This window comes from Vanellus vanellus (genome assembly GCF_965231255.1).
Source record: "Vanellus vanellus genome assembly, chromosome: 3".
NCBI lineage: Eukaryota > Metazoa > Chordata > Aves > Charadriiformes > Charadriidae > Vanellus > Vanellus vanellus.
This window is the reverse complement of record NC_138907.1, coordinates 79,179,089-79,207,084: the sequence shown is the minus strand read 5'-3', so window position 1 is coordinate 79,207,084 and position 27,996 is coordinate 79,179,089. Positions and strand designations below refer to the sequence as shown.

Below are 27,996 nucleotides of genomic sequence, written 5' to 3'. Positions count from 1 at the left end.
ATGAACAGTCACAAACATTTCCTAGCACATGAAACACTTTGGTGGCTGCAATGCATTAGCATAACAAAGCGGCCAACTTCAAGTAAAGATTATTCTCCTTTGCAAACTTGCTTGCTGAATAGAATGCAGTTAATGGGCAATAAACTGATGCATACTTGATCTCCCTTTTGATGTCCTGTTTTACATCTTTTACAGAGCTTCTAAGTAAGTTTTTATTTTGTAGAAAATGGGTAAGACCCAAAAATAAAGAGCTATGATATATCACAGTGTTTCTTTTAGAAAGCTGTTGGAAGTGGGCTATTCAATGCTTATCCAAAGCTGATACATTTAAACTATAAGAAGTAGATAGAGACACTTGATATTCACCTAAACAGGGTTTACTGACCTGGTAGGTAGAAAGTAATGTTCATCCATAGGAGGCCTGTGTGTGCAAGGCTATGCATGTTCCAAACACTTCAGTATGTAGCAATCTTCCTATCATAGCCTCACTTGCAAAACAAGTTTATTCTTTTAAACAAAAAAAAAAAAAGTCTGAAAGACAGAAATATCGTTTTAAAGGGCTGCAGCAAACCAGGGTATTTTCGTTTATGTATTATCTGATGACCTAAGGTTATCTTAGATCTTAGTAACAGACTTTATAGAAAAAAAATTCCTGCTCATACTCAAGCAATCACCAGACAACATTCCTCTTGTATGAAAATAATATACCTTTAATTTATTTACAAGACTGACCAACTGGATGAAGTGGCTGTACTTCAGATGCACTGCAAGAGCTTTCATTAGTGAACTACGTCACTATTCATATGTCTGTATTTTCTCGATATCAGTTATAAAACATACAATCAAATGAATCATGAAAGGGTTATGAAGAGTGAGATACAAGGAATGTACACAGCAATTACACAGAAGTTAAGAGAAAAGAAAAAGGAAAATCTTTCTATACCCACTTTCAAAAATGTAATTTCAAAAGGTGAAAATTGTTTTTTCACTACTTAGTAGATAATATGAATGGACTGATTGTTTGACTTAATGTCAACATCTACAGTAAAAGCCACTATGTCTCAAATTTGCATGCTAGCTAGTAACATCTGTCAATTGTAGAAAAGTTTAATATATCGAATTCTTCTGGGAGTTTTGACATTACTAAGTGGTGAAACATGTATGACATTAAGATAAGAAAATATAGTTATATTTCTTACCTTCTGGCCAGCTATTCACAACAAATTAAGCAGCTGTTAATAATTTCTGTCATTTTTTATCTCCCATAAAAGTGCATGTAAAAAATTTCACAGAGGTGCTAGGTAGCATACAATGACAAGAGAAAACCTTGGTTTCTGATACATTCAATTTGCTAAATTTTTGCACTAAAATGAAAGATAAGATGCAGACATTGTGGTATCAGTTCTTTATCTTTGGTAAAATGTTCTCATTTTATTATCGCCATATTTGCTCTGATATCCATTTTGTGCATGGTCTGCTATTATTTAAACCAACAGGAACCATTTACATGGATATAAACAGTATCAGTGTATTATTTAGTACATTCATTACTTTCTTCATACATTCTTTGAGAATGTTGCGAGCATAGGGGGAAAATGAGCAAATGCTACAATCTATTATGATTTACTCCCAGTTTAACATAATACTCTTACTAGTTCTTGCCATTAGAAAAAACATTTTGTTTGGCTTTTAAAAGAAAGGGATCAATATGACTCTAAAAACAATAAACTCTAAAAATCTGAAGTAAAAATATCAAGTATTTCGTACTTTCTTACGAATGCTAATAGAAAATTACACTGGAACTGACTTAAAATTTGATACTATGACCCATCTAAGTAAACAACAAAAAAGGACCACAGAGAACATCAACAATTGCTCCAAGGTGTTCCAGCAACGGTCAGTAAGTGATCACTGTCTTTACGGTCTTAAAAATCCATGTCTGACTCTCTCTCACCATTTCTATCGGTATTAAAAGAAAAAGAAAAGAAAAAAGAGGAAAACTAGTTTTAAAGCAGCACTTTCCAGTGACAAATCATACAGCAAATTCACATTGAGTTCTGGGTGGTCTTTGTTACACTTGACCATATTGATGATGCAAACTTGATCATATGAACCTAAGTTATACATACACAGTTATGCCTCCAAACAGCTACTAATTACACTAAATCAATTTGGCGAAGTGAGAGAGTTCAATATCCCCACACCCAAAATATCCAGATGGTGGATTCACACATAGAATAAGTTACATTACCACAGCTCATACGTGGGGACCCTGAAACACTTCATTCCATCACAAAACCGATCTTTGCACGTACTTCATATATACGCAATTCAGTATGAATACTGGAAACCTTTGGAATCATGATTTTAATAGAGAGAAAGGTCTAAAATTTTTCTAAGTTCTTGTTTCGTGTCTTTTTGTTGTTGTTGTTGTCTTTGTTATTTTACAAATTGAGTGGCAAGCAGGAGATGGCAAGACGTTCCACGGGTATAGGCTTGGGTCTGTTCTGCTGGCTTTATTCAGACGAGCCATCCTCAGTCACACCAGCAGTGACACTGGACAACACAAAAAAAGAACTCACAGGGGCAGGATCAAGCTTGTGGTGTCAGTATAAAAAAACCATTCACATTGCGTCTATGTTCACATCTCAATTCTTCAACAACTAGTTGTTAATTCTTGGTTTCAGAAATAAAACCTGGGGAACACTCAAAAATGCAAATGACACCATTCTGACCCATTCTTTGACACAGTATTATTAGTTTCAGTATCTCAGTATCATCAAGAACAAAACAAATGTGAAGCTGCAATTACTGTAGAAGCGAAGTCTAATATTCCAGTGATTTCCAATGAACATGGCACTTTCAAATTGAAATTGAGTTTAAATTTCAAACTCTGAATTAAGTAACCAGACTGTTTATAAGGGTTTAATGAAAAACTGCCCCTGAAGAGCACAACGATTTAAAAAAAAAATCTTTATTGTTAGAAAGTGATAAAAAAGGAAGATGCAGAAATGGGGAGTGGAGTAATACAGTTTCAATACATGTATTTGCACCAGCGAAAATCATGCTCTTAGCAAGTCATTGATAACTCTGTCACCGATGACTTACGGTCTTTACCCATGTACAAATGTAGTAAGCCACTTCCCACTGCTGCGGTGCCCACATAGATGCAACACACACATTAAAACGCAACAAACTTAGTGCCTGACTGTCCTAGATGCTGAGCACCCTCAGCTCCTGACAGGCCCCTCAGTCTAAACCAAAGCATAATCCTGACAATAATTTAGTGGTCAAAGTCTTAGGAATTTTTTGCTTTCTTTGCTTTTTTCAGTATATCACACTTTTTTCTGTTAGGACGCCGGCATCTTTCATCAATGCTCGGTATACATTCATAATGCCATACTTCTTCCATTTTCTCCACGGGGTAAACTGCCTCCACGTAATGACGGATCAGTCTCAGTCTGATAGGATCGAGCTGTTTTTTGTTACAAGCACCTGAATGGTTGTATTGCAGTCTGAGATTCTCCGGAGTAAAGAGTTCAGGAAAGAGTCTTACGAGAAGCCTGGCAGCAAAGTTGCCGACCGACAGGCTCTGCTGCACTATCTCTCTTACCTCCTTATCAGACAGCAAATACAGAGAAGGCACAGGGAAGTCTGGATTAGGAACAACGAGTTCATCGAGTGGTATCTTGCAAAAATCCTTGCTGCTTCTTTCTGGCGGCAGCGGCGGCCCTTCGAATTCTTCTCGAAACCTCTCAGGGTTTATTGCATAGCTGAGAAATTCCCTCCTGTCGGGCCCCGGCACGTGGATTTTCCGTTGCTGTTGGTACGTGCGCCTTTGCTCCGTGTCTCTTCGCCGACACCGCTCATCAAGCTTCCCAACAAACTCTAACGTCCACACTCTGTCATTCTTTGCTCTGGGGTACAGTATCTGCACATAATGTCGAATTAATTTAATTCTAGTGGGGTCGAGCTGTTTCTTGCCTAAAGATCCACTACAGTTGTATTGCTTCCGTAAGTTTTCGTGAGTAAACAGTTCAGGAAATAAGAGAACAAGCAATCGAGAGGCAAAGTTGCCTATGGAAAGACTGCTTTCATATATGCTTTTAATCTGTTCTTTGTTCAACAGGTAATCTGGGACAGGGACATCAAAATCAGGAGGGGGAAAGTCAAGTTTGTCAAAGTCTATGGGTACAAGCCAAATTTTTTTTGAGCGTCTGCCAGGTTTTTCATATTCAAAACTGTCTTCCACTTTTATGATTGATACATCATCTGGTAAACTAGAAGAATCGTAACAGTCATCTCTCATCTGATCACATTCACTTCCATCCATATAAGTATTTTCAAGCTCATCATTTATTCGCTGAACACACTGCTGCAACCAGGCTTCTTCTTCTTGCACATCTGGGAAGTAAATTTCAGTGTACCTGCGGATTATTTGAAGCCGATGAGGATCCAGCAGTTGTTTTCCGGAGTCTCCAAAGCAGCTGTACCTTTCGGCTAATTTTCTGTGGTCAAAGAGTTCTGGAAACAACCTGTGTAACAAAAAAACAGAAAATTCCCCTGGAGAAGAAGCTTCATCTAAAAATTCATTGAGATCCTGAGCATCCAGCATGTAATCTGAGGCAATGGCACTATTCCTGTCCAAGGACAAAGCTTCCTCCTGCTCTTTATCCTCCATAAAATGAGAGGATTCGACCTGCTCAGTCTCATAAAAACTGGACGATTGCACATTCTGCTGACTGTTTTCCATTTCCCTTTGAGCCCAAAATCTATTGAAAAAATCGTTGACTTGAGGCAAACACTCCACCTGCCACACAGCTGTATTCTTCACAGAAGGATAACAAACTTCCACGTAGTTGCGGATAAGCTGCAGATGAAGAGATTCAAGTTTCCTTTTGTTGAGAAAGCCGCATGCACTGCAGCTTCTGCTGAACTCGTCGTCGCTGAAGAGCTCTGGGAAGAGCTGCACCAGCAACCGGCAAGCTAGGTCTCCGCCTGACGTGCTTTGATCCATGATTTGTTTGAGCTCCGCAGAAGTCAGCTGGTACTCCGGGGGAGGCCTGAAGTCCGCAACAGACTCTGCTGGACTGACTTGCTTTTTAATTCTGCTAACCTCCAGAGACAACAGGTCAACTTTACTGTGAAGCTGAGTCATATTGGTATTGAGGGTATTAAGTGTGTAAAACATTTTCTGTATCAAAGAATAAATATTTGGGTCAGAATCTGCGGTGGCCGCTGTTACGGCAATGGCTGCAGCCGAGTCCCTTTTGCGTTGATCGTTCAAAGTCCGAAGATGCGAGGGACTGCTGGGGTTGATTTTTTCAAACAACTCGTAAGAAGCAAACTGCTCTGCTCCTGGCGGGTTCTTCTTCTCCGTGATTTTGTGTGAGATGCCATAGAGAGGTTTTTTATAAGATGGAGTGGTTATGTCACTGAAGGATTCTTCTTCACAGAGCCACGTTACGTTAGGATTCTTGTTCTTGTTTGGCTGCTCTGCATTTACCTGAGTGGGTGAGCCAGTATCTCTGTTCTTCATGTTTGAAAGGGGGCCCTTTGAATGAATAAATATTGTATTAGTAAGACTGCCTTAAAAATATTAGCTATAAATATATGCCCCTTGACAGGCAGTTACATAAATATGCAAAGTCAAATTTTCTCCAGAAGACTTAGTTGTGTTAAATACATCAAAATTAATAAATTAGCTAGGAAAAATAAAAATACAGTAAAGTATTATTTAGGTTTTTTGTTTTGGCTCACAGCTTTCTCCGTGGAAGAGAAATGCAGTAATAATCCTTAGCACTCTTTACCCACAGAGCTCTAAATACTCTCCCAAATTAAGTATCAATGTGCTTCACCTTGCGTATAAGGATCTTGGGCTGTAGAGAATTTGGGTGGCAACAAGTCAGCAACAGAGCCAAGAATAGAATCCAGATTTTCTGACTCCTAGTCCTGTGACCTTGCCACAGCCTCCAACAACGGCATTTAACGCTACAGCACTCTCTTTAGGTTAACTTTTGAAAATACCACAAAGCCTATAAGACACCAAAATTATGCTTATTCTCTTCCTTCTGATGTGAAAGTTTATATAGTTGTTTTGTTTTTTTTTTAATCTTTATAATGGTGTACAATTCCTAAACAAGTTTTAAGAATGACTGTAATTTTAAAAGAGTATTCTATTTAAATAATAAAAACTTAAAAACAAATTGGAAAGTACTTTGGTATTGTCTTCTTTAAAAGGGAAGACTAAGATTTCTTTATTTCTGAAAGGCAGGGAAGTTTAGGCTCATGGGTTTCTAATTTTCTAAATTATTTATATAAAAAACAGTGATGAGCTCTTAAAGAATTAACGTTCTCAATGATTTCTAACTCTTCCTTATTGCTTGAAATTGGAAGCAAGCATTTTCATCAGCTCACAGCAAATATGCAGGGCTTGGGTGGGTTGGGTTTTTTTGCAAACACACAGATATTGCAAATAATTCTTAGGAAGTTAAGTAGATACAACAGAATCAAAACCCAACACAGAATTCAAACATGAGAAAACACTCACAGATTTTAGAGAAGACTGTACTAAAACATTTTGCTTGGCTTGTTCCACAGAACATAATTAGATAAAAACCACAGAATTTGCATTCAAGTATTAAAACAAATGGAACACAGACTTGAGGTCTGAGCTGACAGCCACAAGCAATTTGAAATTCTAGTGAAGACCCCACTACGTCCTACAGTGAGGAACTTGAATTAAGATTCCTTTCTGAAAAAAACAGAACTGTAACACTCATGAAATTAATCTGGTCCCTATGTGTACTCACACTTGGCATCTGCTTACTGCAGTGACAAATTTAATCTAATTACTTTTTAATTTCTAATGCAATGTATACTCAAAAAAGGCTCAGAACGAACAAGCTGGTTTCCACTCCAAGTTTAGAAACCAGCAGACTCAATTAAATTGAAGTTGTGTTTCCAAGTTCTGCTCTCATTCATATCATGCAATCCCTACATATGAAACCTTGTGTTTTCACATCCAAAGCTGTGTGGATGGACAGATGATAAAATGAAAGTATAACACATAGGCAATATATTTCATAGTGCGCAGAATCCTTAGCCATGATGGTCCCTAGGACACCTGACTTCCAGGTCCCATTTAGAAGACTGCCCCTCCAGTCCCACTTTAATATGAAAGCACATTTGCTATGAGGACAGCACGGAACCAGAGTCCTGTAACACCACCAGCTATTAAAGGGTGACTTTACCTCAGCAAGTGGTTTGATACACCCTAACTAAATTAGATCTTTGTGACTTGTAAAATACCAGAACAGAAGAGACGGAATTGTGAGCAGCCTGTGATGCACATTGCTCCCACTTAATTGTAGGGTCCTAAACTGGGACTGAAGTTGTCATACACCACCTATACCTGTCAGTGGAGAAACAGAGGTATTTCCAGATGGTAACAGAGCTCTCTCAAATACACATCACCTGAAAGCAGGTCATGAATGACAATAAATACAGTTCTGCTCCCCAGTCAGCCAGCCAGACTGAATTACAAATTTCTTTTACCCTTTTAGATCAGAAGAACAGAAGAAAACTGCAATTCTGGAGAATACATTTCTTTTACACATACAGTGAGACCTGCTACCTAAGTAGCTAACTCTCCCATTAACACTCCTGTTTTCAGAGAATATTCCAAATATTCCTTCACATACAGAGTATGATTCATGCAGTTCCTTCTCTACTAAATAGCTTGCCACAGGCCACCAGCCGTCTGTCAGTTCTCATCAGAACTCCTGCTGCACCTTTTCCCTAATTAATTATATAATAAAACTTGGCAATGTGGGGGTAACTTCTATTAATGAACACCTTATACACAGAGCCAGGGCAAAGCAATACTAGAACGTGTATTAAACAGCACAAATTAATTGTCTTAAGTATCTTGTTGCATTTTGACAGTAGGTATTGAGAAAGTTTGCATTCTCAGTTTTGGATGCCGTGCTCTGGAGGAGGAGAAGTGTTCACGCTAAGAACTGCAACAGATCTCTGCTGCGATGGCAGCAGAACTGCTGCCCTTTCACTAATGCAGCTCACAGTGTTTGGATCTGGTTGCGGGATGGATTTGGTTATCTTCATTTCAGACACACATAGTCAATGTTTGACTAACAGATGACGACACATTTGGGCCTATATTTAACGATTTTCTATTTCAGATGCATTCTCATTTTCTTTCCTTTTGCTTTTAATTATCTTGGCTTTATACAGTTTCAGTCTGGGGACAGCCCTATCCACAGCATAAATACACGTCTTTTCATAAATTCTTTCATTAAACTAATATTTAATATTTTTTTAATTAGCTTTCTGTAACACTGACCTTTAAACATCAATGTATTTCAGATAATACTACACGCATTTAAGATGACCAGTTTTAATGCACCATCAAAAAATAATCAAAGATATTGTTCTGTGAGACTTAATGTATGTAAGATAGTGCTTCTTTTTATATTACATTTGAATAGCAAGTTTTTGTATTATATACATTCTTTGAACATTTGCAAAATGCAGTATTTTGGTAAACATCAGCCAATATAAGTAATTGTGAAATAGTCTCTCACATTATCTCTTGGAGTCCTAAGCCAAGTTTTAAAAGTTGTTTAGTTATTGCTCTGCTCAGGGCTAAAGTTCAGCTAATTTATGACCTTCATTATGCTGAATAAATAAGGTCTAAATATCTGTAAGAATACAGAACTTAATACACTAGCATATGAGTAAAGAAGAATAAATATATGAGCAAGAAACAAATAAAACAATTCTATCAAAGTCATGAGAACTTGGAAATGTCTGGCACATAAATTTTGTAAACTTACAATCGTCTACATTTTTTTTTAAAGAAAATTAGGGAAAACTAATTTCTGGTTATGAAGTGACAATCACAATTTAAAAAAAAAGAGAAATGTCTTCTGATAGAAAGTAATTTAGTAATATAATCACCAGCCCAATAGTACAGTTATGTAACATAAAAAGTACAGCTCTGCTTATATCATATATAGATGCCTATGAGATGTGTAGTAAATATGCTACATGCACAACATTCTCAAAAATAATTAACATTTTGTCCTCTGTTTAAACATAAATAGTTAATGAAGTCATCAACTAGAGCAAAATATTGGTACTAGAAAAGTAATTAACTTTAAAAATGTTGTTAGGATTGAGGACTGTTTCTGGTTGGTTATTTAACTAAACATGCTGATTCACTGGGGTCAGTCCAGAATGAATTTTCATCATTACTGGGTCACTTTCTGATATTATAAGTCCAAAGTTACAATTCAGTTCAAATAAATTTAAAAATTTATTACAGACAAACAGCAAACAGTAAAATCCAAAGCAAGCACAGTTCAGAGATCATTACGAAGCTCTTTTAAGAATCCGAATGTAAGTAAAATGATTGTAAAAAGAAAAAGAGAAAGGACAAGAAAGAAACCATGTAATAAGATTAAAACCTACCTACCACAGGCATTCAGGGAAAAAAACAGCCCCAAGAAGTCAGAGAGATGACAGTCAAGAAAAAGAAATATGAAGAGCTATGGCTAGAAAGGAGAAATGAAATGCACAAATACAACACGGAATAACTGGCTAGGTAGCAGAACAGCAGAAAAGGATATGTGCATTAGAGTAGGTCATAAACTAAATATAACCCAGGGCTTGAAGTTATTCAAAAGAGGATGAATTTGAATCTAGGTTATTTTAATAAAGTGCTGAGTGAGAAAACCAGGAGGTCATTATACTGGTCTAGAGGGTGTGAGAAGAGAAGTGACTATCCAACACTGGACACTACCCTTTCAGGAATCTCAAAGAGAACAACAAAAATATAAGCTGACTCCTGAAGAAGAGCTGAAGAAACAGAATTTTAGTCTTGGAAAGGAAGGGCTGAAGGTGGACAACATCACACCAATTTTCCCATGTGCAGAAGACTTTTCTACGAACAGATGATCACTGCTCTCCCTACTGAAAAGAACAAGGACAAAAAGAAACTTGCTCAGTTTCAGCAAAGGTTAATGAAAAATCTCCAATTGCTAGAGAGGTGAAACACTAGCAGAGGATAATGGAAGAGACTGGGCATCTCCTTCACTGGCTGGACAAACATCTGGATTGTCACAAGTGGGATGCTGCACCAGAAGTTGTAATACATTCTGCTCTTGATATGCTGAAGTCTTCTGCATCCCTGCGTTTTATCTTTCAAGTAATACACAAATTTATACTTGTCTCACTGACATCAAAATCTGTGTCACAGAAGGAAAAATTACAGCCCTGATTCTACCACCGAGGATCCAGCTGAAGGACTGTGTGACATGAGAGGGTCTGTAATCAGAGCCATGTTCAGTTAATCCAAATCACTACCTACTCCTACGTTCTCTGACAAACAACAAAAATATACTTCACATGAATGAATTAACCTATATGTCTATTTCATTGATATGATTGGTCCCACGTTATTTAAAGAAATACCCAGACAAGTAATGTGTGCAAACTGGGTTAAGATTAGCCATATTTGACTCAAACTCGCTACTAATGCAAATCTAGTTAAATGACTTGCATTTTGCCTATAGCAGCAATAAATTTAGCCTATGAAATATGAACAGTAAAATCGCACAGTCATGTATAGAGAAGTCACCTCTTGTGTAAAGCGTCTTTTCTTCACACTGGGTAAGACATCTTGCTGGCTCCCTGAACCATCACACCCAAGTGAGGTCTGTTTCCGTTTGTTGGAATCCTGTAGGCAAGTAACTGCGCCATCCAGTGAGTGTTTCTCAGCAGATCTGGATGTTACTGAGCAGTCTAGAGCTTCATCTTCGTTTTCTGTTTCTACTTTCACAATATTTTTTTTAGGAATTTTTACTGGAAAAAGAGAAGGTTTAGAAAGATAAAGCACTCTCTCCAGAAAACCATGACGCCCTTAATACAATCTTTTGTGGTTTGTTTCTTTTCATGAAAATGTGTTTTGAAGAATATAATTATTTTTTATGACTTGTATGATAAGTCTATGCTGAGGCCACCCCAAAGTCAAGTTTTTATTATGCTAGGAACGATTCAGTCATCCAGTAAATGACAGCTTCTTCCCCAAAGAAGAGTCTAATGTGTAAACAAAGTTACAGTAGGAAGATTTTTTTTGAGGGGGAGGAAGGATGTAGAGCAGAAAATATAATGAGTAACAAAGGTAACGGTGTGTTTTAGATAGCTTTTTAAAAAACATTAATGTAATTTGTCTTGATCCAAGTGCATTCTTTATCAAGTTACAAAGGCTTTCATTCAACAAGTATTTTTGCCTGATCATAAATTACATAAAGTATAATATTTTACCTTCATCATCATCAGTGATTTCAGCTGAATTCATCTTCTATTTCACTAAAGAACAAAACAAAAACACAAAAATAAATATCAGCATCTTCTGGAATCAGGAAATACCTGCATCTGTTTCTACAATTTCTTTTAATCTAGAGCCATTGGGCACTAACAGCCCACAGATAATTTCCAATCTGTACATTTGTAGAACCTAGCTATTTTCAATAAATTTAATGGCCATCTATAGACCTGTCAACATGCAAACTATACGGCAGACTACATATGACAGCTAGGAATGTATTTGAAACTATATGTCTTTTTCTGTCATGGAGAAAATGAAAAGTAATTTTAACCTTTTCTATAAATTATCTTGGCAGTATATAAATGGAAGTTAACTGTATTAAACTCCCCATCCTGTACCAAGTCACTACTTCTCATTACAGTCAAATGTTTTTATATTGTCATTGTGGGTGATTCAAAGTCATCACAGAAGGAAAGCTCTTCATAAACTGGAATATACATGCTGGAGTAAGTTTTCATTTAAAAATCTTTGACCTTTTGATATGGATTGCAGCAGTTCAAGCAGAGCAATCTGTAAATCTACAGTAACTGCTTTTTTTTCTGTCAGCCTCTAAACAATGTAAGAATATTTTTGAAAGGAAAAACATATATATGTATTATTCTAGCATGACTTTAGCATTACTTCTCACATGATAGACTCAGTTGTATTTCTGTTTCCTTGAAAACTAATTTTGCAAGTTTCTTAGGGGCAAACATAGATCTGCGGATATATTCCTAAAAGATATTCTAAATCTTTTGGAGATCTACTAAGCAAACAGCCTAATCAGATCTCACTGACCATTACAGGGCACACAGCAGTACTCTCAACTGGTAAGCTGGTGACTAGTAAACTGTCACACACCACTCGTGTTCATCTACACACAGCATTGTGTTTACGTGGCCCCAGAATATTATTGCTTTACATTTTCCACAGTTACATCCTTCTTTCAACTACTTTTCTTTCAACTGTTCCTGCCTGTCCCTAAGCCAAGGTCTGAAATCAAGGCAGGCTTCTCTCTGGCTGGAGCAAGTGAGTAAACCAACCAGTCAATCAAAAGTGTACGTACAGCCCAGCAGTGGGAATCACAGCAAAGTTTAAAAGAGAGATGAGAGGAGAAAGAGAGAGGGAATCTGTTTTGGAGGGATAAGAAAGTCTCTATCTTACTTTCGAATACTGTTCAATAGAATTACTATTTTAAATCTCAAAATATTGTTAGAAAACTCTGCAAACACTTCAATACTGCATAGTTATGAATTTTTCTTTGTCAGTCACTGATGGCTGTTAATGGTAAGTATGAGATCCCATTCAGGGTAAGACTTTGTACTATTACTCTACAATGGGTAGCACACACACCCAAAAAAAGATTCAGGGAGTTATAAAATCAGCTCATACTGGGCCACTCTAGAAGCCAAAATATCATCTGATGTGGTGATCTTCAACACAGCCCCTACATACAGCCATATAAAGGGCATCCTTAAGAGGATAACGTGAGATTTTCTTCATCATCACATCACCAGAAAAAGTGTCTCTCAGTTGGATGTAGAGCTACTACAAACCCCTTAGATATCTACTCCCTTTACCCACCACAACCTCCTTTTTCAAGACTTGCATTTATTAATTGATCCACATATAAATTATGCCAGCTTACTGTCACTTCACTTAAACTTTTGCAAACTCTGCAAAGACATAACAGGAGAAACAGGTTGCCCAGAGAGGTGGTAGATGCCCCATCCCAGGAAACTTCAAGGTCAGGTTGGACGGGGCTCTGAGCAACCTGATCTAGTTGAAGATGTCCCTGCTCATCGCAGGGGGGTTGGACTAGATGACCTTTAAAGGTCCCTTCCAACCCAATCTATTCTATGATAACAGCATGAAACATAAGTGGCCCACAGCAACTTCTAAACTACCCTATAAGCACTGGTGAGGGTTAGTACCCAGTCTTATTAACTCAACATTATTTATGAATTTAGAAACACCCACTACAGCTCTTCATGAAAAACCCTAAGACAGGGTTTTAGCAAAACGCTAAAAGAATGGTAAACACAGAGTCAGAAGGGAAGAATATAAAGGTGGCAGTGGGGGGAAATGACACAAAATATTTAGGAGGACATATAGGGAATTATATTTTCCTTCTAATTCCTGCTAGAAAGAATGCTTTAGGTGAATTCCTCTGAGAGCATACACGGACAGTGGAATGAAAAGATAAATGAGGATCTGAATAGCCACTCTTTAGAAGTGGAAAAAGTGAAAACTAAAGCAAAGCCCATACCTTGGTTAACTACTTGTTTTCCATATTTGAAGCAAAGTGTTAATACTTATTTTGAAAAAAAAAAAAAAAATAAATTTTTGTTTGTTTGTTTTCAAAACTGCCAGAATACAATTAAAAGTCAATAGTAAAAAGAGCATCAGAATTAATGAGGCCTGGAAATATGGCGTTTTGTATTTGAACTCTTTGGTGCCAAACAAAGCATGAGCTCCAACCTTTTATTTTTGGGAAATCCTAGTAATATCTCTCTCGTTTCCTATCTTCTCTGTGAGATTTGCAAAAACAGGCATTATGAGAAAATGAAGCACATATAACAGTTTCTGTCAAGAGACAGGAGTCAACTGCCCCTCTGACTTCCTACCTCATAGTCCCACCTGCTCTCTCGGTCAAGCATGGGTGCCCACCTTAAGTGAGCTCTTCCAGCTCGATAAACTTCCAGAAAACAATTCACTTCTTTCTTTGCCAGGTTACTTTTTTTCTAATTCAGAGGGATAAAGTGTAAGGCAAGTCATTGGTCCCAGCTTAGGAGCATGCCCAAGGTTTGGAACAGAAAGGAGGAATTCAAATCTCTCTCATACCAGCAAGCTACTGGCTTGGTTCAACCATTTCACGAAACTTCACTTATCATCTATTCATACAATGATCTTGCTTCAAATTTGGGTAGCAATGGACTCAGAAGTGAGTACTGAGCAGACACAGGTATCAACAGAGCAACTGTATCATCGCTTCCATATGAAATTAGAGCCTACGGGAAGGGGGAAGGTCTGTGCGTGTGCATGTCTGTGCATGTATGTCCGTCTGTGTAAGGTTAACAATAATTTTGTTGGTTGTTTAAAGTCCACTAAAGATAAAACATGTCAGATTCTTTAAAATACTGTTTGCAGTGAATCAGCACTTATGAATAGTAATTATTGCCTCCATAGAAGAGGCAGTAGTGTCAAAATTTGTTTTGAGGCTGCATTCTGGCCCAAATTGTGAGAATAAACAAAGCTGGAGAAAAAAAGACCTAAAAGAACTTGGGACAAAATAGTGCAGAAAGCAATCAAGTAAGAAATATATCCAGTAAAGCAAACACCTGACAGTTGTTCCTTGTCACTTTGAGCATACAAACATATTTTATTCTTACCTTATATGTCTTTTTTCAAAACAAAAGATAAATATATTTATCATCCTTAGCCTAATACTGACTCAATGCTTTCAACAGGACAGCAGTTGGCTCGTTCTAGGAAGGAGCGAACACCCTGTGCTGAAATTGGGAGCCCGGGTCTGCAGCTGTGACTGGCAGAGCAAGCAGCCTTGGCAGCTTTAATGTGCTGGGATACAGATGGATGCTGCAGCACATCCTACTTGCTGGTGAAAAAGGGATCTGGAAGGAGGATTCCAAAATATACCAAACACCTACAACAGCAGCTACATCAACAGCCAGATCCTGATCCTAATGAAGTTGATTGGCGCTGTAGCCTAAGCACCTGTACCTCTAAATTTTAGCTGAAATTTCACGTATTTCCACCTGAACTGGCCAAACATCATGCTTTACAAAATACCAACATAAACCTTAAACTTCAAATTTTAGGATCTTGCTTGTAAATATTTTAATTTGTGAACCAAAGTTATTTTCAAAGCATTTTCTCTGGCTTTTTGGTTTCTACCTTGTGTAAAAAGTTAACTTCCAAAGAATGTGTGAACAGTTCAGAAACACCTAACAAAACAGGCATACAATAGGTAAATTAACACAGTTTCTCTATGCTTATGCTAAAACATAGGTAAAACACTCAGAAAGAATAACTCTTATAACCCTGATTATGGATCCTACATCTCTGAACACTAAAAATGAATAGCCAATACTCTCACTTTTTCTTCAAAGGAGACTCTGCTCTTGATTAATGGCAGTTTGCTTCTAGTACAGTCGTTAGCTTAACTTATCTAATGTAGGATAAACAGGAAGATGTGTAGCACTTGGACAAATTCAACAATCAAGGAAAAAGAGATAAATGGACTCCATCCTCACAACATAAACAATAAATCGTTAGATTTTACTGCCTACATTTCATCTATTGAGAACGGTCTTCTTGAAAACAGCATGTAGTCTCAAAATAAACACCTTGCTGTTGAATCAGCATATACTCACCTTCCCATCTAAACTGCCTTGATAGCTACTAGTGCTGGTACTGTACAGACACTTGTGCTGAGCCACTGCTAGGTGTCACACAACGGAGCCTGTGGGATGCCAGCACTCACCTGGGAAGACACAAACATTCCTTTTGGCTCAGTCCTCCAGACTCACCCACACATCCTAACACTTCCAAAATAGTTAAAAAAGATCAACCAAAAAAAGACAGTTTTCTTGAGGTGATTAAAGCTTTGTTCTTCTAAGAGAAGTGAATAAAAATACCTAGATTTGCAGTCATGCAAACGACGATACTGTTCTTTTTAAACTAATGTACAATGAGCCTATCTGCAGAGATTGGATGCGATATACAGCATTGTGTCCTGTTTCAAGTCAAGCTACTTCAGATAAATTCAATATGCATTACAATCTAACTCTAGACACCAATCTAAGCGTGTCTGATTTGTGATCTTGTGATTTGCAGCAAAACCCAGAAATCCCATTCAGCTACCAGCTAAACTTGTTGGTGGTTATAGATTCTAGATACCAAGTTTCCGGTGGACCACACACACAAAACCTTTTGAGTCCTGCTGGGACTGCTGCACTAAGAACTCCTCTGCATCTGGCCTACTGGCTAATATTCAACACCCATTTTCAGAACACGCTCAGTACTTTGGGGCTTTCACAGAGGACAGTCGTAAATAAGTGCGGGGTATTTCACTTACCAATGGCACAGTGCTTAAATAGGTATTTGGGAGTCAGAAAACCTGTTTTTCTTTCTTGTTTTTTTTTTTTTTGTCTTTTTTTTTTTACTTTTTTTTTTTTTTTTTTTTTACTTTCCTGCTCTTGATTTTGCAGCATAGACAAGAATCCAGGTCCCTGTGGCACACTGGAGGGCAAGTGGGAAGACATGCGGTGGGCCAGGGCACAAGGGAAAGAAAGGGACGCACTATTGCCCGAATCCTGTTCCCACAGACCCTGCTCTCCCTTCTCATCATATTAGAGGAGGAACCAGACAGCTCAATGAAGGGATTCCTTACTTTCACTGGTATCACTTAGACACATGCCTCTATTCAAAAAACTTACCAGGTTACGACACTTAATTGTACCATTGTAACATTTTGCTAACAACATTCAACATTGAAAGAGGTATTACCCCTGGCTAACAGCGGAGCTCAGCGCATAGCACAATGCTGCGAGTTCCAAAGCATGGAAGAATACCTTAAAAACGAGGTTTTGGAGTGTTTCGCAGTGCATTTAGTACTAACTACCACCCTGATGCTGCTTGTCCAAGTAGAGCAAAAAATGTGATCTATTTATCAAAAATGCGATCCATTTATCAAAAATGTGCCTACCTGAAATATGCACTGAAGCTTTAAGGATTTAAAGCACTTAGGTACAAAAGATTTCATAATCAATGTAGCAAGTTGCAAATCATACTCTAAACTTATTTCAGTCTCGTATCATCCAGTATAATGCATAATGCTACTTGAAAGTAGCATAAAAGTGTACCTACCTAGTTATTGATATATAAACCAGAATTGAATCATCAAGCCTAAGTTAAATCGTCCCACAATTGTGCATTCTCCTCCTCCTATTTACCACCTAACAATTACTCATGTGTTGGCCCCGGAGGATGCTTCCCCTACCTGTCTTTGGACTGTGATTGTTGTAAAAATGCAATGCAAAGAGAAACGATCTTGCTGATTACGTAAGATCAAGGCAGTTCTATGCCGTTGCAGTCATTCTTAAAGCTTGATTGATGACTTTCAAGTTCTGACTTTAAAAAAAAAAAACAAACAAAAAAAAGTCCACCAGAAAAAAATACTGTTGTTCTGCGGTTCATAACTAAAAAATATAGCTCTTTAGTCTTCAAACTCCCATAGCTAATGTAATAAGTTCTGATAACTGAAAAAAAAAAATTAGCACAAAACCCATGTAGAAAGAGATAAAGGCGCACACATGCTGTATGTGAAGAGTAATTCTGATTTCATAACACTCGTTAATTATAATTACAAATGTAAATTAATCATTATCTTAACTAATATACTTTAATATAATAAGAATGCCTGTTATCAGTTTTATAGAAGTTTGCTATTTTTAATTTAAATGTTTGCATAACACTGTAGTGTTCAGTTCATTAATGCATGGTAAATGCGTAGATGCTGCTTCTTGAATGCACACCATCCCACAAAATATTTTAGCATCTTCATGTAGGTTGAAAGGAATGTCTCTAATTCTCCGTTATCAACTATAAGAATGTTATTAAAAATACAGGGGTTTAGACATTGTGTATTATGAGGTGTTTATTCCTTTTAAAACCTCATGGTGGTACATTGCTTCATATATAAAACTCAGAAGCTTCAATGAAAAGTAGTTCACTTGAGTGTCATTTGCTTCCTAAGAGGTGATTTGTCCTTTACATTTTGGTCAAAAGATACACATTTGCTAGTAACATCAAATACGTGTTTAATAGCATATGTGGAATAAGCTGCTCAATTTCCTTGCTTTCAGCATGCAGTGCTCCTTTAAGAAGCACGGGTAACCTAGTAAAGTTAAATAAATTATGGGAATACCAAGAAGCTGATATTCTAAGGAGGTAACACTGGCTAAATTTTACAACATCTGTACACTGAACTGCCGTTTAACAGCCAAAAGTAGCACCTCCTCTTACACATGCCTTCCTGTAACAGGACTTTATCACAAAATGACAATGGTATTATGCTATGTAATTAGAGCATGGTTTACCCAGAGCCAACCAAAACTATTGTATATATATTCATCCTCAGCAAGGGAAAATTATTAATTAATCTAGTAGTTAAAACACTCACTGCACAGTTGAGTATCTGAGGTCCTGCTCCTTGTCTCTGGGTCTCTGTCTGTATTTCAAATGAAACACGCACTGCATAAAATACAGAAAGCAACTGATGCTTCCCAAAGGAAGCCCACAGCCTCGAAAGCAGGTGTGGGTAGGTGGAAATAGTCCTGTCCCATGCAGCAGGTAAGCTGATGGTTGCTCTATCCACCAGCTGACAGTGCGAAATACTGTCCCTCGTGATGTTTTAGAGAGCGATTCCTGCATAACACTTTGAAATAACGATAGCAAACACCCATTCTCAACAGGCAGTCCTGCAGTCCCAGGACGAGACAGGACCAAAGGCACCGACGCTCAGGCTGCCCAGGAGCTGCCTCCTGCTTGGGGTACGTGTTGCTTTCTTGAAAAGCTCTCCTGCTGGGCTGCAGAAGCAAACCTCCAGAACTAAGAGTTCTGGGTTCTGCTTTGGGAGCCAAGTACTTCTTAGCTGTAGCACTGGTTTCAATAATTTCAATATTGCAATTATCCTCAGGGTACATTGGATTCCTCCAATTTGTAAAAAACAATGTGACTCAAACTCAATTCAACAGAATTACACATAAATACCACTTCAAAACTGAGCCGTAAAATGGATTTCTTAGAGGCAATGTTTGCTTTCTGTTGAGTTCCATGGATTTGCAGAATTTTGACAAAAAAACCCCAAACACAGTGCAATTTCTTTTTCTGGACTTTTTTGCATTTTCATTGATATTTTTATTTTCTATTTAAGTATCCTTCTCTTGCTGAAAACCTCATCACCACACATTGGTATGACACTCAGAATAAGCAAATAACTAGAAAGGGTCACTGTCAGTATACTGCCAGAAACATGGTAGCTTACTAAGGCTAGTAATTACACCTAAAGCTATTCTAACAGACAGAAATTGGGGAGGGACGACGGAGGAAATCTGTACTGTTTAATTTGTCCACCTGACTGTACTTTGTATATATTTAGTCAGGTTTCCTTATAACTTGTGACTTTTCTGAAGAAAAATTTTGAAAAGGCTTGGGAAATTACTTGAAAAGGCAGCAGGTGAATGAAGTCTGATACCTGAAACCACATTAAATAAAAATAAAAAAAAAGTAATTGATTTCAACTTGACTACTTATCTTAAAGAAACTACAAAATAAGAACGTTGCCTCAGTTAACTGAACAATGAGCAAAATTCAAGTAGACAATATAGAGAATACTAAAAGCAGATGTCTTCTATTCTATCAACTTTGAGTTAGTAGGGTGCTGCGAGTGACCCAAGACTGTAGTTTTGGAGTAAAATTTCTTCTTGATATCCATTATTGATATTTGAAACACTAAATACCTTAGAAAACAGTATTCCAATATTACAATCATGTTCCAACTATAAATACATGTATAACAAGTTCTAAAACTATGAAAAAGTACTTTTAAAAGAACCAGCAGATGTTGCTGGAAGCATTACCCTTACGGACAATAAAATCCCTATACTTAACATAGTTTGAAAACCTCCTCTGCTGCCCTGTGGAGGAGGACAGGAAGCCTCAAGTCTCCACTGAAGCCAGCCTGTAACAAGGGCATTTTGCCAATAGGACTTACAGGGCATGTTCTCAATTTGGGTCTTTTTTTATTTCATTTTACTTACATCTGCAGATGCAGTTTAAAAAAAAAATAAATCATTCTTCTCAGTTTTCCCACAAGTTGCCTAAAGCTGAAGTTTTTTCAGCCTGTCCCCTCCCTTTTATCAAACACCGATTTAACCTTCAAATGGTCAGCAAAACACTAACCTAGTTTATTTCCAAAGTTAATGCATCAATTTCATTTTGCTTCAATGAGGTGTTTCCCCCTATTAGAAACATTTTGTTTTCCTCAGTGATTTATTCTCTCTCCCCTTATTATTTGTTTTTATTTTAAAACACTGTTCCAGCTGAACTTTGTACAGACGATGTAAAATCTCCTCTAAACTGCAACCAGCTTTCCTTTCTTTTTACCCACTGGGTTTACCTAAGCTATGAAAATACTTAGTGAAGATAAAAAATGCAGTTGGTCCAATGCTGTTTGATTTAGCAGAAGTGGAAAATATATCAATACATATTGGCAACTATTTGTTTTATTAGATGTAATAATTCATGTAAATTCATAATCTGGTGACCAGGTATCAGCCAGATGCAGGGGAAAGGTGTTTCTTTCCCTGTTTAAATGTCTCTGCCCCAGGGGTCGGGCATACACCGTTTTTTATAGGTGGCAGCGACACAACTCTACCCGCACTTCAATCCAAAAAGCTCTGGGACTGCGTCAACGCTGTGTGGAAGCCGTCACATGGCTGTTGGCCTGCCGCCGGCTCGCCTTCTGCTGGTTCAGAGTTTGTTCCCTTCTATTTACAAAGGACTGTGTGGACATACCGCAGGGGAAAGTAGGGTAGAGGCAGCGGGCCATCTGGGCAGAAGCGGCCGGTTCCCCGGCGGTGGCCTTCTCCGCCTCCCCGCAGCACATGAACCCGCCAAGAACCGACACGAGTTACCACACACACACACACACACACACACACACACACACACACACACACACTCACACACACACACACACAGAGAACCACGCGCTCGACGCCTGACACCGCCTTCACCCGGGCCGGGCCCTGACCCCAGCCCTCCTCGCTTCTACAGGGCGGCGGGGGAGCCGGTACCAGGAGGGGGCCACCGCCGGCGACACCGCCCACCAGCCCGCACCGCCGGGGCTCCCCCGCCGAGGAGCGGCTGCGGCCACGTGGGCGCGGCGCGGCGGCCAGGCCCCGCCCGGAGGCGGGGGCTGCGGTAAGGGACGCCCCGCGCGCCCCGCACGCGGCGGCCGGGGCCGCTTCCGCGGTCAGACCCACGAGCCCGAGGCGGCGGTGGCGGCGGTTGGTGCTTCCGGTCCGGACCCTGCCCGGGCGGATCTATGTGGCCGGCGCGCGGGGGAGGGAGGGGGGGGGTGGTGTAAGGAGTGGGTGGGGAGCTGGGGGGGGGAGGGGGGGCGGGGATAAGGTGAGGCTGGAGGTGACGGCGGCGTGACCGTTCCACTCTCCCTCTCCTCCCCCCCGCCCCGCAGATGGAGGCACCAGGGCCGGGCGCGCGCGCCCCGCGCCGCAGCGCTATAGCAACGTTCCAAGCGACGAACAAAGAGCCCCCCGCCCCCGGCAGCGCGCCCCCCGCGGCGGGGGGGGGGAGGGGCCGGCCCCGCGCCTCCCGCCGCCCCGCTCCCTCGCTCCCCGGCGCGGCCCACCCCTCCTCTCTCCCCGTTCCTCCCCTACCCGCCGGGGCGGCGCTCCCCGCCGAGGGACTGCGCGGAGCGGCGCCCCTCCCGCCGGCCCGGCCGGCGAGCGGCGGCAGCGGGACTTACCTCGGCTCCGCGCGGGGCCACGGGAGCCCCGGGACGGCGGGGGCGGCTGGAGCGGCCGCCGCTGGTGCCCGCCTTTCCCCCCCCGCTCTTTGTGTGCGAGGGTCCGCGCGCTGCGCTCTCGCGTGACGTGACGGGACCGTGTGTCATTTCCGCACAAGGACACTGAGCCCCGAGCCGCCGCGGCCAGCGCCACCCGCCGCCCCGGGGCAGGGGCAGAGGCGGGAGGGGGAGGGGGGAGGAGCAGGCCGCTCTCCCCCCTCCCCCTCCTCCCCACCCCCCGCCCTCCCCGGCGCTGCCACAGGGAACGCGCGGTTCCCACTGGAGACCCCGCGCGCGCCCGCCCCCCGCCGTGCGCGCCCCGCCGCCCACTCGCCGCTGCGCGGGCAGCCCGAGCGCCGGCCGCCCTTTCCCCCCTCTTCCCCCCCACCCCACCCCCCCCGCGACGCGCCCTCCCCGTCCCACAGCGCCCGCGGGCACGGCCGCACGTGGGCCACGGTTCGGGGACGCTGCCGGCCGTGACGGGGAGACCGGCACGGGGCGCGCTCTCGCGGCAAGCAGCCGCCGCGTGGAAGCGCGCCCCCGGCGCTCGCCAGGCCGGGTGACTCCGCCGGCCGCGGTCTCGCGTGGCCGCAGCGCCGGTACCCGCGCACGTGCACGCCGTGGGGGGGGGGGGGGGGGGAGGGCGGGAAGCGGCCGTGCGCGTGCGGGGCCCGTCGCGGGAGCCGGGCAGGGGGAGCGGAGGAGGCGGGGGGGCGCCGTGCCCGCGCGCGGCAGGCCGCCCCCGCCGCGTGGCCACGGCCAGTGACGGGAGGCGGCGAGCACGTGGCCGCGTGGCCCTGCACCGCAGCGCCGGGCACGGCGCGCGCCGGCCGTTACACCCCCATCCCACCCCCCCGTCACCGCGGCCTGAGGGAAGCGGCCGCACCCCAGCGACCCACTCGCGTCTCGCCGCCGCTCGGGCCGCCCCACCCCCCCGCGGCGGCGTTGGGGAGCAGGCGGGCCGCCCGGTCAGCCGGGCGGGGGCTTCCCGAGGCAGCGGCGGGCTCCAGCCGGGCGGGCGGAGGGGCTGCCCGGCAGCTCCCAAGTCCCCGGCCGCGGTTGGCCGGGCGCGGGCCGTGGAGCCTGTGAATAAATCCCCACGCCGTCATGCCGGTGGGTCACCCCGGGGCAGCCATCCGGGCGGGGCGGGGGGAACGCGAGGGGGGAGCCTCCCGCACCGGCCGGTTGTCACACGGGCACGCGGCCCCTCTGCGTGGCCACCAGCCCGGCCCGTCGGGCTGCCCGAACGGCGGGGGGTGGCGGCACCCGTGGAAATGCCGCCTGCCCCTATCTCACGTTAACGTGGAGTCCTGTATTTACTGCCGAGTAGGAAAAGCTGCTGGTTGGGGCCATTTTAGGCTTAAACCTGTACTTAAAAACAAACAAACCAAAAAGTTAATTCAGTAAGTTTGGTTTAATTCGCCTCTGAGCGTAAGGAGTTTATGCACTTTTCCTGCACCGTTTTAACAAGAGGCCGTTTCCAGGCTTCGCTTTGGGGGGAAGGCGGGTGGCAAAGCAATGATTTATAAAACAGGGATCGCATTCTTTTTTAATTAAGTATCCGTGTAGATTTTATCTTCCCTGAATTTGACAGGAGCACATAAGACATTACATTAGTCTGGCAAGTCGTACGTGCCCTTTCTAACTAACAGCTTGTAGAAAAACAAACTGTTTCCCAAAGATTAAAAAAAACCCATATAAATGTAGGAGGGAAGCCCGGTTTTGTAACCTATGGCCAGTTATGGCAATTACATTTTTTTTTGGCTATATGTAACGACCCTGAAATTAGCAACATATCCAACTTGACAGCTTTTCATGAAATGTTTTACGTACACAATAAACTCAGCCGGCGCTGCCATTCCGATTGAATAGATTCATTTTGCCTTTTAATAAAAGCACACAGCCAAGTGCTCGGATTACATTGTAATTGTTCCACGTTTTCCAGAGTGAAAGGAGTTAAGTCTAAGGGTGTTTATAAAAGGTGTTTATTATAAAATAAATAGGTGAGGATGGATCCTGCCATGAAGGGTGATGGATTCCAGCAAGGACGTATCAAACAGAAGTAGCGAGGCAAGTACGCGCCAGGCAAGCGGCAAGTAAATGTGCAGGGAAAAGACACCAGCTCTGATCACTGCTGGGAACTGAACAGATAAATCTTTTGTTTGTTATCTCTGAAATGGCATTTTGCTATGAGAAACGTACTTTTTTTTCCTTTCTAGTAAAAGCAAATATAAAAACATACAAGTCAATTGAGAAATAACTGGGAAAAAAAAATCTCAGATACATCTTCGGCCCCATAAATAACTCGGCACTTTCCTAGATGCTTCCTATTTCCTTAGAACCAAACAATACAAAAAGTGGCCCTTAAAATGAAAAATCCTCACCGTTTTAGATTTTCGGCGCTTCCTTTAGAAGCAGTTCTCTAAAATTTTGTTCTTCCACTTATGTCGCTCTTCTAAATTTGGAATTTAGGGCTTTTGGCATGTTTACAGTGTCATATCCCATGAATAATCCCAACAGATAATAGTTTGTTGATTTTAACTTTGATTGCTCTTTTTGTTATTGTTATTAATAGACAGCTGTTTAAAGGAGCCCTTATAAGCAGGAACTACCAGCATTATAACTCCTCTGATGAATCACTTGAATGAAGGATACATTTTATTAACGGGACAAGTGTTACGCAGTTAGCAATTCATTCACTCTTTAGAGATAAGGAGCACTTCCCAGTAACTTTTCTGAGTCTGTTAGCATGGCGGAGACTGAAGTTTACAGGATGGTTTGCCCTCTCCCTCTGTGTAAGGCTAATCAAAGGTTTACTTAAAGGGTACCATGTTTCACTGCCTGGCCCAGCTGCGAAGGAGCGCTAGATCTCAGTTGGATTTTACTTGAATGCTCTACTTAGCGAGATTAAGGAAAGGCAACCATAAGGCAAGAGCAAGCCAGCAGAATCCCAAACTCAATTTCAGAGCCCTTGAGAAAATCCTTGCCAGTTTGAACTCCACCTCGTCTCTGCTCTATAGTGCTGGCCCCAGGCATTGTAGCTACTAGGGACCCAAGCCCAGGAGGAGACCTGAAGGGCCTCAGCTAAGCATAAAGAAGCATGAGCATATTGTTGCAATAACAGTGTTCGTTGAAAAGGGAGCAAGCCAAGTTGTCTCCAGGCAATGCAGGTAGCAAGCTTAGATTGGCTTCCCAGTCAGCCAAGTCCCAGTTTTTTCACCATTTGAACTTGTGCTACACAAGTCATTTATTCAAATGTTCGTTTTTTTCTCCCTTCATGCCTTTGGCTCAAAAGCCACTCAGTGACACTGCGGCAATCTCTGGAAAATTCCAGGTCACTGGGGAGGGGAGTTCTGGTGCTCCAGCAAGAGAACTTTTTAGGAAAAAATCACCATTGCTCTTGAGTTCAACAGGCTATTTCTCACTTGACTGAACTGAAACCAGACTTAAGCCATCACCACCAACAAAAAATGTGTCCAGAGCCCCTAGAAAGCTGAAAGCACTGTTTGCAGTTGCATGGAGCTTTATAAGGGTGGACTGTGGAGCCTCCTTAGATCTTGACCCTTAGAGACTGTAAGGTGCCGGACCCTCCGCCTGGAGGCAGCCCTCGCTGTGTTAGTTCAAAGGATGTAGTCGGCGAGGGGTTCCCCTGGGCAGTGCCAAGGAACCATGGTGGCTGGTGGGGAGGCGGCAGAGCTGGCAGTGCTGTCTGTCACTGCGGCAGGCCCTGAGCTGGGAGCCAGAACAGCTCAGCGTGATGAAGGTTGGTACAGCGACATGGAGCAGAAGAATCATCCTAAATTTAGAGGCCTTTTTGCTTCCTGTGCTTCATACATGTGGAATAAGCAAGAATCCAACCTGAAACTTTCAGCAAAGCTTTTTTCTTGTAGATCCTTGCAATAGCCTACAGCACTCAGTAGGCAGAGACATGGCATGCGATGTTGAAAGCACTTTGGGCACCAACTAATTTTGGCAGTTTAATTCTGTAAAAAGTATCGCTATGGTACCAGTGCATCGTCTATCACTTTTCTCCTCCACGCGTCTTCAAACTAGGCCACCTTGCAGTCAGACGCAAGAGTCACGGAGTCCAGAAAGAAAGCAGATGAGAAACAGCCTTAGCAGTGAGTACACCCCTGTGTGCGGAGCCAGTTCCTTGCAACTTATATGCATTTTATGTTAAGACCCTAATAGGAAAACAAGCCCCTTGCCCAAAAAAGCTCCCACTGGTAACCAGGCTTCCTTCTGCCTGCTCTCGGGATGACTTTTAGTGATTCCCGTGTTGCCGGCCACACCGTGTGTGCAGCAGGCGAGGGTGGGTGCCCCCTCTTGCAAGGCAGCCCAGAGCCCAGCAGCTGCCTGCTGGAATATGGGCACAATTTCTTTACCTGAGTGCGGTTTGAAAGCTGCCACTGGAAGAGTGCTTCGCCCTGGGGATTGCCAAGTGGACGGAAGCCCATCGCTGGGGTTCAAACGGGCAGCATCAAATGGGCTGGACTGCCCTCAAGAGGGAAGTCAGGTAGGCTGGCCACCTGCCCCCGCGGCGGGCATCCAGCTGGACTTCTTATGCTGACTGTGTGTGTCGTGTCAGGAGTCAGGCACTGACTCACCGAAATTGGGCAGGTACTTAAATTAGGCAGCTTGGAATTCACCTTAAATTATTTAGGCGTGTATTTGATATAAATAAACTTCAAAGAGACTGAAGAGGTTTGCCAAAAAAAAAAAAAAAAAAAGAGAAAGCACACAGGTTTTGAAATCCTCCGCCTTGGATTAAAATTAAAAAACAAAGTGATTTTTAGGACTTTCAGAGAATCTGAAAGGCACTATTAAAAAAATTAGTCTGAATAACTCATCTGATCTGCAGTAAAACGTGGTCTGCAATTCAAAGTTTATAAAAACTGAAATATTTAATGGCAAATAAGGCAACATGGTAACCATCTTCACATACCTTAACGCTTTTCACTGCCAGTCAGACTGAAAGGACATGTATGGACACATTGCACAGTAATATTTAGAACCTCTGTTGGCCCACAGGCAACAATACTGAACAAGTAACATGCTGCGGGCAATATCCATACATTGCTATAACCCAGGCAGAATAGAATGGTGGCAGACACCTGAACTTCATTTATATTTTTAAACTTCCTATGGCTGCAAGCAGTGTTGGAGGGTTCTGCCAGCAACATGTTACACTGGTTGGGAAACACGGGTTTTGGGTGCCAGTTAATCTAATTGCAGGGTGTTTTTTTTTCTCAGAAACAAAATTGTTACATGATACTCTGTTTAATTTTATAACAACACTGCATCTTGTTCTTAGGTACAATGATAGCTGCTCTTGGAAACTTCTCAAAATTGTTATTTAGCTAGCCCTCACGAAGATGGATAAGAAATAATTGTAACTGTATTGCTTGCTGAATCAAGGATATCAAAATAGAGAATCCACATGGCATCTCTGGATTTGAAAAACAAGCCGGTTCATCTCCAAGTGCACGTGGGTTGGAAATCTTACACTTAAGAGTTTAGCTCACAGAAAAAAAAAGTTTTGAAGAAATGAACATTCATTATAAAAAAAAAAACAACAAAAACTTTTCTAGCCTGAAGTAGCACCAGAGTGTACTGGCAAGACAGCAGATATATAACAGTTGGGCACCAGAGGAAGGAGAATTTCATACAAAAGCTTAAAATAAAAATTAGATCAAAGCTGCAGTGGAAGATGGAGTAGAACAGAAATGTAAAGGAGCTTCAAGAACAGAGTAACTAACCCAGTGAGCAGCCTAAAATCTCTTTCTGTGCTGCAGCAGTTTACTTATACATCAGTTGCATCCATAACTGTTTAAAACCTGACAAATCTGAGCAATTTCACTCTTGGAAACATAAGCCTCTTTTAATCTCTTGGCAATGAAATTGCAGTTCTCTTTACTCTATGTTAGTTCAGCCAAGAACTGCGCCATTGTATGCTATCTCACAGCTTTGCATTTAAAAAGAAGTAATGCTCACT

General features: G+C 41.8%; 1 protein-coding gene across 3 annotated transcripts; it reads right to left on the bottom strand.

Annotated features, from left to right (window-relative positions):
• Window positions 1–679: 679 nt before the first annotated feature.
• BEND3 (BEN domain containing 3) lies at window positions 680–22,145 on the bottom strand. 3 transcript variants are annotated; one of them, XM_082481897.1, is made up of 5 exons: window positions 21,963–22,145; window positions 15,784–15,893; window positions 11,347–11,391; window positions 10,661–10,884; window positions 680–5,554 (listed from the first exon to the last, which is right to left on the bottom strand). In XM_082481897.1, exons 3-5 carry the CDS (start codon window positions 11,378–11,380, stop codon window positions 3,299–3,301), a joined length of 2,514 nt encoding a protein of 837 aa, XP_082338023.1. In that variant the 5' UTR covers window positions 11,381–11,391; window positions 15,784–15,893; window positions 21,963–22,145; the 3' UTR covers window positions 680–3,298. The 3 variants fall into 3 exon arrangements, with proteins under 3 accessions (XP_082338023.1, XP_082338022.1, XP_082338024.1); XM_082481896.1 differs by lacking the exon at window positions 21,963–22,145 and having other exon boundaries at window positions 15,784–16,915; XM_082481898.1 differs by lacking the exons at window positions 10,661–10,884; window positions 11,347–11,391; window positions 15,784–15,893; window positions 21,963–22,145 and adding an exon at window positions 9,497–9,655.
• Window positions 22,146–27,996: the final 5,851 nt, after the last annotated feature.

Bases quoted from the DNA above. Each gene is read 5' to 3' on its own strand.
- BEND3 (XM_082481897.1), bottom strand. From the start codon at position 11,380: ATGAATTCAGCTGAAATCACTGATGATGATGAAG. The intron at 10,885-11,346 runs GTAAAATATTAT...CTCTTTTTCCAG, and splicing joins AATCACTGATGATGATGAAG to TAAAAATTCCTAAAAAAAAT. The intron at 5,555-10,660 runs GTGACTTCTCTA...ATTCATTCAAAG, and splicing joins AAAGACGCTTTACACAAGAG to GGCCCCCTTTCAAACATGAA.